The sequence below is a fragment of the Prunus avium genome, chromosome 8 (assembly GCF_965620075.1).
Source record: "Prunus avium chromosome 8, drPruAviu1.hap1.1, whole genome shotgun sequence".
In the NCBI taxonomy this organism is placed as follows: Eukaryota; Viridiplantae; Streptophyta; class Magnoliopsida; order Rosales; family Rosaceae; genus Prunus; species Prunus avium.
Window position 1 is genome coordinate 25,671,382 of NC_142291.1, and position 17,885 is coordinate 25,689,266.

The 17,885-nt window shown below is 36.2% G+C and overlaps 2 protein-coding genes across 2 annotated transcripts; both read left to right on the forward strand.

Moving 5' to 3' along the window:
• The first annotated feature begins 3,318 nt into the window (after positions 1 to 3,318).
• Positions 3,319 to 8,862, forward strand: LOC110751170 (Magnesium transporter CorA-like family protein). Its single transcript, XM_021951603.2, has 7 exons — positions 3,319 to 3,474; positions 3,603 to 3,738; positions 3,858 to 4,935; positions 7,124 to 7,203; positions 7,679 to 7,943; positions 8,058 to 8,341; positions 8,499 to 8,862. Exons 3-6 carry the CDS (start codon positions 4,179 to 4,181, stop codon positions 8,321 to 8,323), a joined length of 1,368 nt encoding a protein of 455 aa, XP_021807295.1. The 5' UTR covers positions 3,319 to 3,474; positions 3,603 to 3,738; positions 3,858 to 4,178; the 3' UTR covers positions 8,324 to 8,341; positions 8,499 to 8,862.
• A 4,961-nt stretch (positions 8,863 to 13,823) lies between these two features.
• On the forward strand, positions 13,824 to 17,529 carry LOC110751165 (heat shock 70 kDa protein, mitochondrial). The gene is made up of 6 exons (XM_021951600.2): positions 13,824 to 14,032; positions 14,718 to 14,782; positions 14,869 to 14,947; positions 15,049 to 15,615; positions 15,697 to 16,317; positions 16,580 to 17,529. The coding sequence occupies exons 1-6, from the start codon at positions 13,958 to 13,960 to the stop codon at positions 17,207 to 17,209; spliced, it is 2,037 nt and encodes a 678-aa protein (XP_021807292.1). The 5' UTR covers positions 13,824 to 13,957; the 3' UTR covers positions 17,210 to 17,529.
• The last annotated feature ends 356 nt before the right edge of the window (positions 17,530 to 17,885 follow it).

A 17,885-nucleotide genomic window follows, 5' to 3' on the forward strand; every position in this document is an offset into this window, starting at 1 on the left:
ACTACTTTGCATAATTAAATCATGTATGTACCCACTTTGAATAGCAAAAAGATAACAAGATGATGACTCAATACCAAAAATAAATAAATAGGAGCATAAAGAAAAAAAAAACACAAGTGTGATTAGTACGCACAGGTACAAATTAACGATATGCATAAGGGGTAAACTAGTTTACCTACCAAACTAACAAACATGTTTTGCCCATCAAGAATATATTTCTTTACTACTCTCCATAAGCATATACCAACCTTGAAGAGCAAAAAAAGGACAAACTGATGACTGAATACCAAAAAGAAAAATAAATAAATAAATATGAGCAAACTAATGTACCTATAAAAAATATAAAAAAAAACCAAACAAAACAAATGATACACAAACAAAACCATTTGGGAATTTGGGAATTTCATCAAACATGTAGTGTGCGCAAATGATACACACACGTAGTTGATATGTGATCAAAACATGTACACTATCAAACAAGACAACAATAGATATAGATTCATAAAAAAAAATTCAAAAACAAAAAAGAACAAATTACAATACCTGCAATTTCTTGAATAGTAGCAAAAAAAAACCCACGTGGAAAAGTTAGGCCTTTTTCAAAAGGGTAATGTTAGGGAGACCATCTATTTGTACCATATTTGTGTACCAACTGATGTGGCTGTTGAGTTGGCTATGCCACATCATTAAATGAGTTTTTAATATTTTTCATATTTTTTTTATTTTTTTCAACTTTCACTTTACCAAAAAGTCCACAGCCTCACCATCTCTCTCCTCTCACTCTCACGCCACTGCACAAGCCAGATTCTGAAGCCCAACCATGGCTGTAAAATTACATTGGTTGCTGTGTTGAAACCTCTTTTTCCTTGCTTGTATGGATATGGGTCTTTGTAATTTATGTTGGTTGTTGTTTTGAAACATTAGAAGGAACTCCATTGGCACTAGTGATGTAAGGATGACGAGACTTAGAAGATAGTGTGGAAAACATAGTAGAGTCAAAAGTCATATGATCAGTGGCACCTGTGTTAATTATCCATGTAGTGGGTCGTGTACCTGATTCGGCGTCGGAGAGTAGGGTGGAAGATGGAGAAGCATCGGTAGTTATAATACACGCTGCCTTAGGTGTTTTGTTGCGGGACTTGAGAGCATCCCTAGCCAACTTATCAGGAGTAATTTGAGAGTAGTCATGAGAGGACCGGAGTGGTGGAGTTGTGGAGTCGATGGTGTCACCCATGAGGTAAATAGATTAAGAGATGTAGAGAAAGAACTAGCTTAGGATTTCAGCAATCAAGAGCACAAATAAGACTTGTGATCAAGACCAATTTTGAGGCAGAGCAAAGTATGAGATAAGAACAATATAATAGCAAATTATGGGCAAGGATAGGTAGAGATTAGGCAAGAACAAGGTTATGCAGAGACAACCAAAATCGATTGCTCTGATACCATGTCAAAACACCAATCTCCAAACTAAAACCATAATTAATTGCAGACAAAAATTCTAGAAAGAATCACCACAATTAATTGGGAAACCAAAAATTAAATCACTACCCCATTCGTTGAATTGTAAATAAGGGGTATTTTGGGAACCTAAAAATTATAATAAATCAGATATTGAGCTTAATAAGGTAACTTGATGAGTTGGATCATAGCCATGGATTTTGGTTGATAAAAATTAGATATTATTTATAGGAACAAAAAATGAAGGGTTGCAGGTAAGGCAAATTGAATTTGAAGGGGATAAGACAAATTTATTAATCTTTTTAACACATCAAGTAGACGACAACGTTCACTAAAACCCTTTTTGAATTTTAAGGGCACATTTGTAATTCAAGCATGTTTTATAATAAAACAAAACATAAATGTATTTGTATTTTTGGTCTGTATGGTTTTGGGCATCAGCTTAAGAACTGAAAAAGCTATACATAACCTAAAGAACCAAGGAAAAAATGCCCAAAAATGCCCAAAAATGCTATACTCGTGTTATGTAATATTTGTTTAAATATGTATTATTAAATAATAAAATTATGTTATTTAAATATATTTTAAAATTATATATGATTTTTTATTGTTGTATCCATGACTTATCGTATTCTAGTTTTTAAAGATTTATTGTGTCCCCATATCGTGTCGTGTCGTAATATTCGTATTTGTATCCGTGCTTCATATACTTTCGTCAATTAATTAGTTTTTTTTTCTTAATTGATCAGGGTTTTGTGTTTTGATTAGTTGATTAGGAATGAAAGTGCTCTTGTTTAATTTTTCAGTGTTATTATATTCTTTAAAAAAAATTATGAACTTTTACACCATGACCTCATGTCATAAGAATTCTGGATCTGCCACTGATGGTAGGCTTGAAAGATATAGACAAAAAACAAAAGGACCCATATATCATACCCAAAAACAAAGTTTCAAAACTGTTACAACGAAAATAAATCAAAGCACCTATTCTGACACAAAAAAAAAAAAAAACCAAAGCACGTAGAACTTAGATATTCTCAATATCATACAAAACAAACATTGTAGATATGAGACCAAAGAAATCAAAGCAGATGATGAAACTTGAGGTTTCCTTCTCATAATAAAAGAACTCATTTTAGATACGAGACCAGAAAAATCATACCCAAAATAAAAGAATTCATTTTACAACAAAAACATCATACCCAAAATAAAAGAACTCTTTTTCCAAAAAAAAAAAAAAAACTTACAAAAGAAGAGTGGGAAGAAAGTACTAAACTTACAAAACTCTTTGAAGAAGGATAAAGATTTTTTAGAAGAGAAGAAAATTATCGAATTCCCAGTACTTTCTTGTTTGGATTGCTTGGTCGGTTAATGACTCCTATTTTTTACCGAGTGGTTGGTTTCACTTAATATCACATACAATTACTTTCCTTTTAAACACATCCATAACATGCGCAAAGATTTATAGTATGCAACAACTTTTTAAACGCATCCATAACATGTGTGGATGTAATAACTTCCTTTTTAACATAACATGTGTGGAGATTCCTAATATTTTTGGGAACAGAAAAGGAACAAAGATTACCAAGAGCAACCAAATAAAGAGAAAAAAAGAAGAAGAAGAAAAACAAAAACGCTGGTCATTGATATTATCTCTACACGGTAAATCCCTATTTTCACTCTTTCACCTCACAAAATCAAACAACAAAATCCATCTTTCCTTGTTTGTCTCTACAATCATACAAATACAAACAATCACTATTTTCTTAATCTGAACAAAAATAAATATTATACTATGAGATCAACAATACTATATATATATTTAAACTGAAATGTGACTGAAAACAACGAGATCTATAGTGGTAATAATTCATGCTTATTAAACAAGGGAGCTTCACAATTCTATTAAAATGGGGATACCTATAAATTAAATTTCTGTTAAACAATACAATATTCAGAGGTAGTTTCCAAGTTGGAAGCGGAAGTTTCCCAGAAACTGTTGGTTATATGCAGAACGTGAGGTTCCTTCTTGTTTTCTCCGACATTTTATTTTACGAAATATTCCGCAATGTATTGACCAAAAAAGATGTTTCGTAATGTAAGCTAATAATATGAAAAAATCTTTCATTTGAATTGTTCAATAGCGCGTGGCTGCTCTAAGACTTTCTGGGTTATTGGTAATTCGGTCTCTTTCTGGTGATGCTTGATGGGTTGTGCTGGTTTTCACTTGGGTTTTCTTGTTTAGGCCGTGTGGTGCTGGATTTCTAGCTTTTCAATGAGGTAAAAGGTCATCCATTTTCTGGGTTATTTCTTTATATTCTGGATGCTGATGTGTTTCGGCCAGTTTACAAATTTGAGAATGCATGGAATTTGAATACAGTTGCTGATGTAACTTGCAGGGATTGCTGAATGGTGAATTTGGAATCTTGGCTGTTTATATAATAGGATCTAAGATTTTTTCCTGTATTGTATTGGGGCAATCTAGTTGGATTAACTTCACCATCTTAGGCATTTGTTATGTAATTGGACCAAAAGGGATTGATCATATACACCTTTCAAGTTGGAAGGCCTGGAATTTATTTGTGTTGGACCTGTAAATGATTAGAAGTTTCATATGATTGGTGGGGAGGTTGATTTAGGATTTTCTAGATAGAATTAACTTTGATATATTTCAGAATTGGTTTAGCACTAGATCGATTAGATAAGAATAGTGTACATTTATGGATCTAGCTGATGAAATACCGGTCAACAACACAGAGGCAGAGGAAATGGACAGAGAGGCCTCGGCAGAAGCTCCTCTCAGAGAGTCCCATCTCTACCGGAACCAGTTTGGGGGCATGGTGAGAAAAAAAGCCTATATCTTTGATGGTTTTGGAAAGTTTTACAATAAGGAATGGGATCTTACAGAAGGTAGAGGAAATGAGTTTTGTTGGTATCATGTGGAACTTCCAAAAGGAAATCAGAAACTTTCTCAATCTGCACAATACCTCATTGGTGTTCTTTGCCCGCCTTTGAAACTCCAAGACATTCTCTCTCTTGTCAGCAATGGACCATTTTGTGGGCATGTTGATGGGGCTCTTGTTTTCAGAGTCAACTCTCCTGGCCCTCCATCCAGTGATTTTACATTTAGAATTGCCGCAAGAATTACTGAGAATGCAGTAATCACCGTGAGTTTGGGCCGTGTCCCCAGATTGGGTTTCTCACCAGTAGGTCAATCTCTTCTCTCAGAGATTCCTAGTGTGGAGAGTCCCTCTTATCATAGAGGTGAGCATAGGGAAAGGAGTGGGATTGTTATAGGGGAGCATGTTCTTGAGTTCTTATTGACAATGAATCACTCTGAGGAAGCCGATAATCCAGTGCCAAAATCTGTGTCAAATCTTGTAGTTCATATTGTTGACACGCATGTTGATCACCTCCAAGATGTTGTGACTAAACTTGAGATAGAATTGGATTCCGTTGAGCTTCAGCTGGATAAAGGTGAGTTCCAATTACTACATTTAAGCTGCCTCCCAAAAGATTTCATTTTAACATATTCTTCTGCCTGTGCATTGTTTATCACCGAATATATTGCTTTTCTGACAAATCTCTCTGGTCAATTTTTATTTCTCATCCAGTGCATTTAAAATGTTATAGAACTTAAAAGTTTCGTACTTCACACCTCACATTTCTAATCAGTTAGTTCTGTTCTGTGTCGTAAGCAATTCTAAGGTGGTAATTGTTTTTTTTATTTGGGATACCATCAGTAAATGGTGGGATGTACTTCATTGTCCTTTTTGTATAACTACTGACTTGTCATTGTTCAAGATATACTTTTCTATAGATATCATTTCAAATTGCTAATGATTAGTAATTGTATTTTCTCCCATTTGTAGTTAGACTTCCACTTGATAAGTAACAAAACCACTGAGGAAAGACTAAAAGAGACGATGCACGTGGGGATTTGAAATTTCATATACAATCACTATACTATCCTTCGTTTTTAAATGTAGTATTGCAGTTCCTGTCAGGGCACTACTATGGCATAGACAGATATGGATGAACAAAAAGCTTAAATTTTTGTCTTAAAATAAAGGATACCTCAAAACTCCTGTCAGGGAACTACTAAAGATTTAATTTTTGAGGTCAGTTTTTAATCAGAATGGACTAAGTAACCATTATGGTGCTTTTTAGTGAAGTACTTTTGTTTAAGCCTGTTAGGCTTTTCCTTGCCTAAGTTTAGTCTCTTTCATCTTTTCTTAGCATACTGCACTGTCTTCACTGTTTGAATTTACTAAAATCCAATACTTCATACCCATGTTATATTCAGCTGTGAAACTATCTTCAAATGAATGAAACTGCCCTCTGTTGTTCCAATTGCATTTTGGAGAACCTCTACCTGTGCGAGTGATTTTGTATCATTGGATTGCAGACCAATGAAATATGGATGGCTAACCGTTGTACATACAGGTAGGTATTTTGCCAAGGAAACTAGCAACCATTAGCCAATCTGAAACAAACGGGTTGGTTTGGCGTCCTCTTTGTAATTGGAATCAGGTTGCAAAATGGAAACCCAATAGTGTTGGTTCAGCCTCAGACTGTGAGATTTTTAGGTTGTAGAACTTGACCTTATGTGTCATTCTCTATTGGCAAACTCTATACTTTTACCGTGCTCCTCCTTACACCAAATCATCTCAGCCTTAGTGTAAATTATTTCTTCCTTCTTCCCTTCTATTTTCTTCTTGTCTATCACTCAACACTCTACCTCTCTCTTCTTCGGCTCGTCTCTCTGTAAGCCTCTCTCCTCATCCTCTCTCACCCCCAGGATATTTTGAGGTAGAAATTTGTTTGTTCTTTGTCTTCTGGAGGTTTGGATGGTGCCACTACACCACGCTGAGAGTTTCAACTGTGGGGCTGTGTTTGTGTCCATTGGGTCTCAACCTGCTTGGCTTGGTAAAAACCCATATTCAGCTAGTTTCAGTTTCCATTTTCTCAAGCCAATTAGCCTGGGTTAAGTTGGTATACGGATCCAATTGGTGTCCACCTCTGATTATAAGTTAATAAGAGATATTATAGGAAGACAAACCTTGTTCAGAATATCAGCTTTCATTTTCCTGTATATAATGGGAAAGCTAACCATAGTTGGTAAGTAATTTAAACAAATAATGTTTCAGCTAATAGAACATTTCTATGAAAGATCAGACATCAGTATAGTCATAATAATAGTTCACATATTTCTTTCTTATAGGAAAGCATACAGGATCAATATTAGGACCTTTTGTCGATATTGTAGTGATGATCGTAACAAGCATACCTAATTAGATTTAATCCAAACCAAATCAATATGTTTAAGGTGATATCTGACATGTTCTGATATCTTACACATGAACATGCTCTGGTTTATGTTGTTTGGTACACCTAATTATTGTACTAGTGCTTTGATAATATGCAACTGACAGAATATCCATATGCATATATTCATCAACGATTGCACTTGAAAGCCTTTCTTACTTATATAGCATCATTCTTTGCAAGTTGATCCTCTACGTGCTACCTACTATACTTGAAATAACATACATACTTTGGTATAGAAAATAGAAAGAAAAGTGGATTTTTAGGTGAGTCTTCTATGTAAATTTAGCACTTATTTTGACTGATTAATATACACTGATGTTCTGATTTCTAACAGGTGGTTTTGCTTTGAAGAAACAAATGCTAGATGACAGAAGATTTCCTAAAATACATCTAGATCTGCAGCGCCTCCTGCAGGTAGTTTGTCAGCTCATCATTTTCTATAATGTGTGGAAGCAAGAAGGATTATGAGTTATTCTAGCTTGCTTCCAATTAAAGCATTACTGCATATTTTTTATGGTGATTTCACAATCTACTTTATGATAAGTAGCAACATACCCTTTAAAAGTACAATGAAAATAGCCCAAAACCGAAAGTAGGCCAACCCTAATTGCAGTTCAACCTATTTTGCTCTTCAACCCCTTTAGATGGAACCAGTTTCATGACTTTAGAATACTTTATAGCTTTTCCATCAGCCATTTGGGTGGTTGGGTTCCCAAATAGCACTAAGACTTCTAGTCTGTAGAAGTGTGTCATATCAATGCTCCTTGATTGTTCAAAAGAATGTGATTTGGTAGGAACTGTAGCTCCTATTTGATTTAAGTTCTCATCAATGAACGAAACCATGTGGAATAATCTTTCTTGGTTTGGCATTTAATTTTACTGAGCTCAGGTGATTGCTCATGGGGAGCAAGTTTTTCCTCGGGTCAAAGAAAAATGTTCCTCAAAACATTGGTTTTCCAGTGAAGATATTATCTCTCTTGAAGAGCTGATCGGACGGTTGAGGAGGCTAAAAGACAATGTAGGCTTTATAGCAAATCGTGTCACGGCAATACAGGCTGGTCTAGACAGCTGGCAAGCGGAGCAGATAAACAGGAAACTGTATTATCTCTCATTCCTTTCTATAATATTCCTTCCTTTATCCATCATTACTGGAGGTAAAGTTGTTCTTCAGCATAACTTTTCAGTTGCGGGATTTTCTGAGGCATTCTTATATGTTTCCACTGTGAGCAAGAAGCTTTTGACAACAAGCATTTCTGTATTTCTTGCAGTGTTTGGCATGAATGTAGGGGGAGTTCCATGGACGGGACAAAAAGACCCAACGTTGAAAGATGGTTTCCGTAATGTCATGTTTCTCTGTGTAGCTATGCTACTTCTGGCACTGCTCTGCTTCAGCTTTCCTTCTCTGTATACCCGAATAGCTACTTGGCACAGGACAAGAGCCATGAAGAGAAGCTGGTCCCTCAACAGGAAATCATTCCTCAGGAGAACCCATGGAATTGGAGTTCAAGAAAGAAGGGGCTACCTTCGGATTTGAGGAAGCAAAACATTCACAGTATGCCCTTTTATTTCTTCTTACTTGGTTCCCTGGCTTCGCATTATTTTTTTTTTCATTTGAATATTCATAATTCCAGATCTTGTCCTCATCAACCTTAATTCTTTTTCTGTAATCTTATGTTGGTTTTAAGCTACCTTCTAAATGACCTATGCAGAGACTTGTTAATGGGCTATATATCATTTTACTGTGCCCTATATTGGGGAATTCGGTTGAGCACTTGCTGTGTCCGGACACCAAGAGGAAAAGGTAGAGGTTTCTCATTGGAGGATAGCCTATTATTTTGATTTTTTTTCTTTAATTGGTTTATGCTTTCCTCCATTTTTTGTCCTTGGAGGTCAGCTTGTAAATTGTACAGTCTGTTGTATCATATGTTAAATACTGCTGCAGTAGTGGTTACTATTTCTTATTCCACTCCTTCTGTTGCTCTATAATGTATACTAAAAAGTTAACAGCTGCATGATCATAACCATAGACTCCTTTCAACTGTTGTGAGGATTTGGGAGTTGGGGATTTGTTGATACCTTTTTCATTTCAAATATGAATCACTCTTTTGCGACCTTAAAAAAAAAAAAAAAAAAAGAATTCAGTAAGGATGCCATAGACAGATTCAATGTTTGTGATTAAACTAGCAATGAGGTCATTGCTCGCGGATTTTTAAACTAAATTTCAGATGCATGGAGATCAATGAGTGGAAAAAAACAAAAAAAAAAAAAAAAAACTATGCCTTGCTTGAGAACTTCTGACCTAGAAGAGTGAAACTCAACTCAATATTTCATTGATCATTGAATTGGGAAATGTATATCAAATATCTTTTGCAAATGGAAAACGTGGGTTTCTTGATTCTTTTCACTTTTCCTGAAATTCTTTGAAAGGTTTTGGTTTCTTTGTTCTTTTTAGCCTTTTTTTTTTTTATATATAAAAATATTTATATATATATATATATATATATATATATATATATTTTTTTTTTTTTTTTTCATTTCATTTCATTGAGGTCTAATGATAGAACCCAAATATAGAGAAAGGAAAGAAACGCCACAGGAAAAGGAAAAGAAATGAAGAGAAAGAAAAACAAACAAGAAAATGTTCAATTCATTTTATAGATATTTATAAAAATACCCAATCCTAGACATGTATTTATAAAAATACCCAAGCACTATTTAAACATAGAAACATACATAAAATGGGTTTTGGGTATGTGTGTAATGATGGGTTTTGGGTATGTTTATAAATGGGTTTTGAGTGTGTGTAATGATGAGTTTTGGGTATGTTTATAAAGTGTTTTGGGTGTTGGGTATTTTTATAATTTCAGCCCCCATTTTGGGTATTTTAGTGAAACTCCCTTCATTTTATCCATTCGCATTTCGGTTTCTAAGATGGGTTTTAACCTTTTATCCATCCTAGAGATACAAACTGTTACACGCCTCAATTTAACCATTTGATTAAAGAGTGATTATTTTAGTGCCCGTTTAACATTGATTATTTGCGATGATAAGTGCTTTTTTTAAAAAAATTAGGAAGCCCAACCCGTTTGGTAAATCATGAGAAAATCACTTATTGTTAAAAATTGTTGTGAGAGAAAATTATAAGGGAAATCAGGTATTGTCAATTTCAAAGCTACTGTTCTCATTCTTTTTCTTCAATTTTTCTTGTTGGATTGTTGAAGCACTCTCTTGAAGCCACAAGAATTAGGTATTGTCAATTTCATTCTTCTCAATTAGGGTTAGAAAAGCTTCTCATTGATTTGGGTTTATCGTACAACTCAAACTGATCATAAACCATGAAATTAATTTTAAAAGCTTTCATTTTGCTTTCTAAATTGTTAATGAGTTCCAATCTTTTGATTTAGTTCACTAAGTGGTTGTTGTTGATATATGAAACATTGTAGAACCAAAACAATAACAAATGAACAAGAAGAAAATAGCAAGACGCAGAGATATGAAAACATATTTAATACAATATATATATATATAAGTGAAAGTGAAAATTTCCTTTTACCAAAAACATTTGAACAAAAAAGCCACTTCAACATAATGTCCTTTTTAGTCATTATATACAGCACACAACACTTTCACACAAAAAAATTACCAAACACTCAGAAACTGATTATTGTACCAACATCATGTTTAACAAAATGTTTACCAAACGCCAAATAGCTTTCTCTCACAGCAAATCTGACAGCGATTATTTTCACAGCACATTAATGTCAAACTAGCCCTTAGTGTTACTTTTCCCTAAAAATGATGTATTCATCTCTTTTTTTTTTACTAATTCATCTATTTATTTATTCACAGTTAGATGTTTTATTGGTTTTTGAGAGATTTCTTAAGTAATATTGTTTAAAAGATCTAGAAATGGAAGTCGACTAATAGGTTGTATATGTTGGCGTGAGCCCTGATTTCCTGGTGTGATTCACGTTACGTAATTAGAGTAGTTACATAGTTAGGATTCCTTATAATTAGCTATTTACTTTTCCTTGTAGGAAAAGTCAACTTGGACTTGTATCCTTATGAAGAAATATGAAATATAATTCACAATCATTCACTCATGTGTTTTAGTTTTAAGTTGGTATCAGAGCCGACTAACACCGGTGTCTCAAAACAAAACACACAAAAAATCCTAGCCTATCGACAGCATCTACTGCCGACAGCAACCAAACACAAAAAAATAAAAAATAAAAATAAAAACCCATATGCCGCAAACCAGTGGCCAAACCCTTATCGTCACAAACCTAATGCAGCAAAATACTTCTAAAACAGAAAATCCATCCAAACTCGTTCTTTATTTTCCATGGTTTTCAAAGATACCCTAAACACCTGAACTGCAACCGCCAAATCCAGTGCTTCAAAGGCCCATAAAACTCTTGACATACTGCAACCAATTGTTACAGTTTGAAATGATAATTTCACTGCCCTGTTCACCATAAGTTGAATAGAAAGAACTATAACACTTAGTCGAAGATGATGTTACTTCATGTGTCAAGCCAAGGAAAAAGAGGTTATCTAACATGGAAGATGGCTCAAGTGGAGGAGGACACTCTGGGCTTTGATTCATGGTGTATTGAGGACTTCATTGTTAAAGGATAGTTGATAAAAACCATGGAAACAGATGTTGTAGAATTATTCTTTGGATCTACCAACCGCTAAAGATGTATGGGAGAGTGCAGCCCAGATGTATTATGATGAGTATGATGAGTTGCAAATTTATGAATTAAGGTGTAAAGCAACTCGTATTACTCAAGGGGGTCGCGATATTGCTTCACACTTTGCTGAGCTCAAGAGCGTTTGATTGGAACTTGACTGTTGTCATCCAATCAACATGAAGTGCCTTGATGATGTGAAGATTCAACATGCAAAGATACAGAAATACCGTATTTATTATTTTCTTGCAGGAGATTTGTTGAGGTTGAGTCCATTGCCCAAATTGGAGGAGTCATTTGCTTTTGTTCATAAAGCCCAACGTCGGGAGACGATGCTCAAGAAGGATGGAAAGATTGAATCATTTGTTATTTTGGTTTCCAAAGCCCCTACTATTAGTTTTTTTTTTCCCCCGTTCAAACCTTGAGGAAAAAGAAAACATATGCATTGCACTTACTGTAATGGCCGTCATACAGAGTCCATGTGTTTTCACAAGAATGGGTTTCTAGAATGGTTCTTTGAACGCCATAAGCAACGAAAGGTTGCGTAGACGAAGAAAAAGAATGCCGGGAGTGGTGTAGTTGTTGTAGTTGCAACCATTTTGGAAACCCGACCTCGTCCACGGTAGCTCATTCGCTTAATGATTCTCTCTTAATTATCTCTTCCAAAAACTGCTGACTACGAAGGTAATCAGGGTAAAGCATTGGTACTTTCTGACCAACGAGATACAGGTTGGATTATCGATTCTAGTGATATTGATCATATGACCTATGATAAATCTTTTTTTTCCATTCTTTAACTACTCCTACCAAAACAAGTGTGGTTACTGCTAATGGCGAATATGGGGTTGGTTCTATTACTTGTACTCCTACCCTCTCTTTACACAAAACTTTGTTTGTTCCTGCTTTATCCCATAATTTATTATATGTTGGGCAAGTTATTGAACAGTAAGATTGATGCATGCTCATGCTCTTTTCCTTTTATTTGCTTTAGGATGTTCAAACCAGGGAGATCATTGGGCGTGGTACTAAAAGAAGGGGGTTTTACTATGTGGATGACGTTACACTAGGTCGTGTTCATCAAGTTGAGGCGTCGTCAGTGAGAAGCATAAGAAGATTTGGTTATGGCATCAGCAGTTGGGCCATGTTTTCTTTGGTTATTTGCAATCTTTGATTCCATCTTTATTTAATGGAGTAAAAAAAATTTATTTTCAGTGTGAGACTTGTATTCTTGCAAAAAGTCACCTAACTTTTTATCCACCGAGTTTGAATAAAAATACAACTCCTTTTGATTTAATCCATTCAGATATTTGGGATCTATCTCTGATTACTACTACCTTTGGTGTTCGGTGGTTTGTGATCTTCATTAATGATTGTACTCGGTTAACATGGCTTTATGTTATGAAGCATAAAAGTGAAGTTGGTTCTTTAATCAAGAATTTTTTCCAGATGATTCAAACTCAATATTCTTGTTCGATTAAAGTTGTTCGTTTGGATAATGGAGGTGAATTTGTTAACCACACACTCGCATACTTCTTTACTAAAAAATACATTCTCCATGAAACTACTTGCCTGTAGACTCCTGAACAGAATGGTATGGCTAAACACAAAAATCGTCATATTCTTGAGACTGCGCCAACTCTCCTTATTTGTTGGGGGAAGGGGGCATGTTCCCCCAACTCTTTTGAGTCGAAGCTATTCAATATGTCATCTACCTCCTTTGGCTCCAAATACTTATCTTAGTTTTAACTTATTTTCTCTACTCTCACTCACCACTTTGTAGTGTAAACAAGCCAAGTCGAATAGCATAGTGCTCAAGTTTGGCTTGTTTAAAATATAGTCGGCTTTAGTTCAGATGAGCTTATTTCTTTTACAAGCTGAGCTCGAACGAGCTAAAAAAATGTCAATACAAGCTCAAGTTGCATCGAGAAAATTCATAGTAATAAGCAAACTTTTTATTTATTTATAAACGAGCTGCTCGCGAGTTTTACGAGCTAAACGTTCCAAATATCAAACTTGGCCAAGCTAGGTCGGCCTAAGAAAATAAAAGAAAAATAATAATAAGGGAATAAATTGTATAAAATCAAAAAATAATTTTTTTTTTTTTATTTTTTTCTTGAAAAATAAAAAGATTTGGTTGTGACTTCGGAGTGCAGCCCAAGAAAGCTTCTTTCTATCCCAATAAAATAGGCACATAAGGGAAAGTCAGATCAGACCACCTCCTTTCGCCACGTAGCACCGCACAACCAGCTACAAATAACGCGACGTCGTCTCGCTACTATAAACCACAAATGACAAACCCACCATACGACACCGTTCTAGATAGATCCAGAACTTTCCACACGCATCCTTCGCTCAATTTCCGCCTCATAAAAGAACGCCCTCCAAAGAAAAACCCTAAACCCTAGAGCTCAAAACCCTCCCCAACTCTTTCGAGTTCTTCGTCTGTGTGTGTTGTTCTAATCACAGCATCTGCCATGGCCACCGCCGCGTTACTCCGTTCCCTACGACGTCGTGACATCGCATCGGCCCCTCTCTATGCCTACCGATCCGTACGTCTCTTACCCTTTCTCAGATTCTCTTCAAGTTCGCAACTTTTTCGTCTTCGTACTTTCGACCCTCGATCTTCTTTCATTCTGATCTGTCTTTCGGGTGAAATAACTTAGCTTTTTTTCATTTTGTTATATAAATTTTGATTTTATGAAGTTTTTGTTGGTTGTGATCCGAGGAATTAGAAACGAATAAGTGAACAACTTCTTTTGAAATGTTTAATACTTTCCTCCGTTTTCTGAGAGGCCAAACAGAGGAACGGAGCTGAGGGTTTTTTTATATTAATATATGTGTGATTTTTATCGATTGCGTGATCATCTTTCTGGCTTCTGGTTTGTGAATTTGTTGTTTTGATTGGGTTAATGATAGTTACGAACTCTTGAATTAAGTTGAAGCTCTTTTTGACTGTCATCTTTGCCTGATGACTGACATTTAGGGCGGTGGAGTGCTGTTGTTTTTATTGCCAATTTCAACAAAGCTTGAGGATCATTTGATAGAGCTTTTTATTTCTTTTATTTTATAGAAATTACTGCTTAGTTCAGATGATTTGATGAAGATGGAATTTTATTTACATATAGGGGCGATGTAATGGTTTATAGTAGGAAACTCAGTTATATATGAATTGAAGTTCTATATGATTGTTCATTATGCATCGTAGTGCTTATTATATACTATATGGTTTTGCAGTTGAATAACACTTCTAATTCATCACATCTTGTTCAAAAATGGGGAAGCTTGGCAAGAACTTTCAGGTATTTTGGACTTGCCTGGTTCATTATGTAAATATTTCAAATTTTTTTCTATGTTGGATTGTTTTTAATGAAATCTTCCCTGATAGTTCCAAACCTGCTGGAAATGATGTTATTGGCATTGACTTGGGTACTACCAACTCATGCGTGGCTGTGATGGAAGGAAAGGTAAGGTTATTTATAAGTTCTTACTGATGTTCTGACCTAATTTCTTGTTTAAGCTTTTTGTGCAAGCGATTTATGTCTGATTAATTGTGGATTTGTTATAGAACCCCAAAGTCATTGAGAATTCTGAAGGAGCTCGAACCACACCATCAGTGGTTGCTTTCAACCAGAAAGGAGAACTTTTGGTCGGTACTCCAGCAAAACGTCAAGCTGTCACTAATCCCACAAACACAGTTTTTGGAACCAAGCGTCTGATCGGTAGGCGCTTTGATGATTCCCAGACGCAAAAAGAAATGAAGATGGTTCCATACAAGATAGTGAAAGCTCCAAATGGAGATGCTTGGGTTGAAGTCAACGGTCAGCAGTACTCCCCAAGCCAAATTGGAGCCTTTGTCCTAACAAAGATGAAAGAGACTGCGGAGGCTTACCTTGGAAAGAGTGTATCAAAAGCTGTGATCACAGTTCCAGCCTATTTCAATGATGCGCAGAGGCAAGCAACAAAGGATGCTGGAAGAATTGCTGGTCTAGATGTACAGAGAATCATAAATGAGCCTACTGCTGCTGCACTTTCCTATGGTATGAACAACAAGGAAGGGCTAATAGCTGTTTTTGATCTTGGTGGTGGAACATTCGATGTATCAATTCTGGAGATATCCAATGGCGTTTTTGAGGTTTGCATACTTTGCCATCCAGTTAAGTCTTTTTTTTTCCTTCATTTTGGAAAATGTCAGTAACAACTCTCTATTAACTAGGTGAAAGCAACAAATGGAGACACATTCCTGGGAGGGGAGGATTTTGACAATGCTTTGCTGGACTTCTTGGTGAGTGAATTCAAGAGGACTGAGGGGATTGATTTGGCAAAGGATAGGCTTGCCTTGCAGAGGCTTAGGGAGGCAGCTGAGAAGGCGAAGATTGAACTTTCATCAACATCACAAACTGAGATTAACCTTCCCTTCATTACAGCTGATGCTTCAGGTGCTAAACATCTGAACATCACGTTGACCAGATCCAAATTTGAAAGTCTGGTAAATCACTTGATTGAGAGGACAAAGGCTCCATGTAAGAATTGTCTGAAAGATGCTAATACATCTATTAAGGATGTCGATGAGGTCCTTCTTGTTGGAGGGATGACACGTGTTCCTAAAGTGCAAGAGGTCGTTACACAAATATTTGGCAAGAGCCCAAGCAAAGGAGTGAATCCTGATGAGGCTGTTGCTATGGGAGCTGCCATCCAAGGTGGTATCCTTCGCGGTGATGTTAAGGAGTTGCTTCTACTTGATGTCACTCCTCTATCACTGGGCATTGAGACATTGGGTGGAATCTTCACCAGGTTGATTAGCCGCAACACAACAATACCAACAAAGAAGAGTCAGGTCAGTCATTAAAGCCAGCCAAATGTACTTCAGATTACATCAACTAGTTGATAAGTTGGTGTGAAGGGTGAATTTTTAAGGAAGCATTTTATTATTTTCATTTCTTCTTATTAGAGTTAATATAAGTTGGAGGGTCTAGGTTGGTTGGATAGCAGTTTTGATCTCTGACCTTGGTTTTGTTTTCCTTAGGTTTTAATCTGACTCCACATTCTTTCCTTTTGCTGTTGATTTTGTGTTCCTGATTTGTTTTGTATCATTTCAGGTATTTTCAACTGCGGCTGACAACCAAACTCAAGTGGGTATCAAGGTGCTACAAGGAGAGCGTGAGATGGCTTCTGACAACAAGATGTTGGGAGAGTTTGAACTCGTGGGCATTCCTCCAGCACCAAGGGGCATGCCTCAGATTGAAGTCACCTTCGATATTGATGCCAATGGAATTGTCACTGTTTCTGCCAAGGACAAGGCCACCAGCAAAGAACAGCAGATTACCATTCGCTCGTCTGGAGGGCTCTCTGAAGATGAGATTGAGAAGATGGTCAGGGAAGCCGAGCTACATGCTCAGAAAGATCAAGAGAGGAAAGCTCTAATTGACATAAGAAATAGTGCTGATACTACCATCTACAGTATCGAGAAGAGCTTGAATGAGTATCGTGACAAGATCCCAAGTGAAGTTGCCAAAGAAATTGAGGACGCAGTTGCAGAATTGAGGACGGCAATTGGAGGGGACAATGCTGAAGAAATTAAGGCCAAGCTTGATGCTGCGAACAAAGCTGTTTCTAAGATTGGGGAGCACATGTCACGTGGTTCAGGCGGTGACTCTTCTTCTGGTGGATCAGGGACAGAGGGTGGAGACCAAGCTCCCGAAGCAGATTACGAAGAAGTGAAAAAGTGAGTGCCGGAGCAGTAATTGAGTTTACTTAATTCACTCTCAAAGATGAAGTTCTAAATTTTTATGTTCTCGTAAAACCTCACCTCTTTTGGTTTTGTATCTAAGTGTTGGGAGTTTAAATGTATTAGGGAAGCACGATCTACTTCCTCTGCCCTTTTTTCAGTACATTATTAGTTGAGATTTTGTGGTAGTCATTAATCACCGGTATTTCTTCTGGTAAGTGATCCATGAGAGGATTATGCCTGGTTTTGTCCAGGCAGGACGGACTAATGTTAGCTGTTCAAAGTTTGAATAATGAAATAGATTCAGAATTCGGAATGGCATATGCTATGCTTAAAACCTCATGCTCTGACTTCTCGTCCGATGCTGCTGCTGCTGCTTATTCATTCTTTCCTCGATCACATTTCCCCAGTTTAATCAATCAACGGTCAATGATCACAAGTTATTGCAACTCTTGCGCATTTCGAAAGCCTTATCTGGGACAAGTCAATTCATACCCAGATTCACACCAATGCTACATGGGAAGACCAAAGTGTGGCCACAAAACTTGTTAAATCATACTTTGATGCTTTGATTTGTTTTTTATAAAAAGAATTTAACACATCATATTTAAAAACAAATTAAAACCAATTCCTTAATAACTGTCAAGCCGTTTGTCTTCGTTTCTCTTGTTATTTTT

Bases quoted from the DNA above. Each gene is read 5' to 3' on its own strand.
- LOC110751165 (XM_021951600.2), top strand. From the start codon at position 13,958: ATGGCCACCGCCGCGTTACTCCGTTCCCTACGACGTCGTGACATCGCA. The intron at 14,033-14,717 runs GTACGTCTCTTA...ATGGTTTTGCAG, and splicing joins CTCTCTATGCCTACCGATCC to TTGAATAACACTTCTAATTC. The intron at 15,616-15,696 runs GTTTGCATACTT...TCTATTAACTAG, and splicing joins TATCCAATGGCGTTTTTGAG to GTGAAAGCAACAAATGGAGA.
- LOC110751170 (XM_021951603.2), top strand. From the start codon at position 4,179: ATGGATCTAGCTGATGAAATACCGGTCAACAACACAGAGGCAGAGGAA. The intron at 4,936-7,123 runs GTGAGTTCCAAT...GATTTCTAACAG, and splicing joins TGAGCTTCAGCTGGATAAAG to GTGGTTTTGCTTTGAAGAAA. The intron at 7,944-8,057 runs GTAAAGTTGTTC...TATTTCTTGCAG, and splicing joins TTTATCCATCATTACTGGAG to TGTTTGGCATGAATGTAGGG.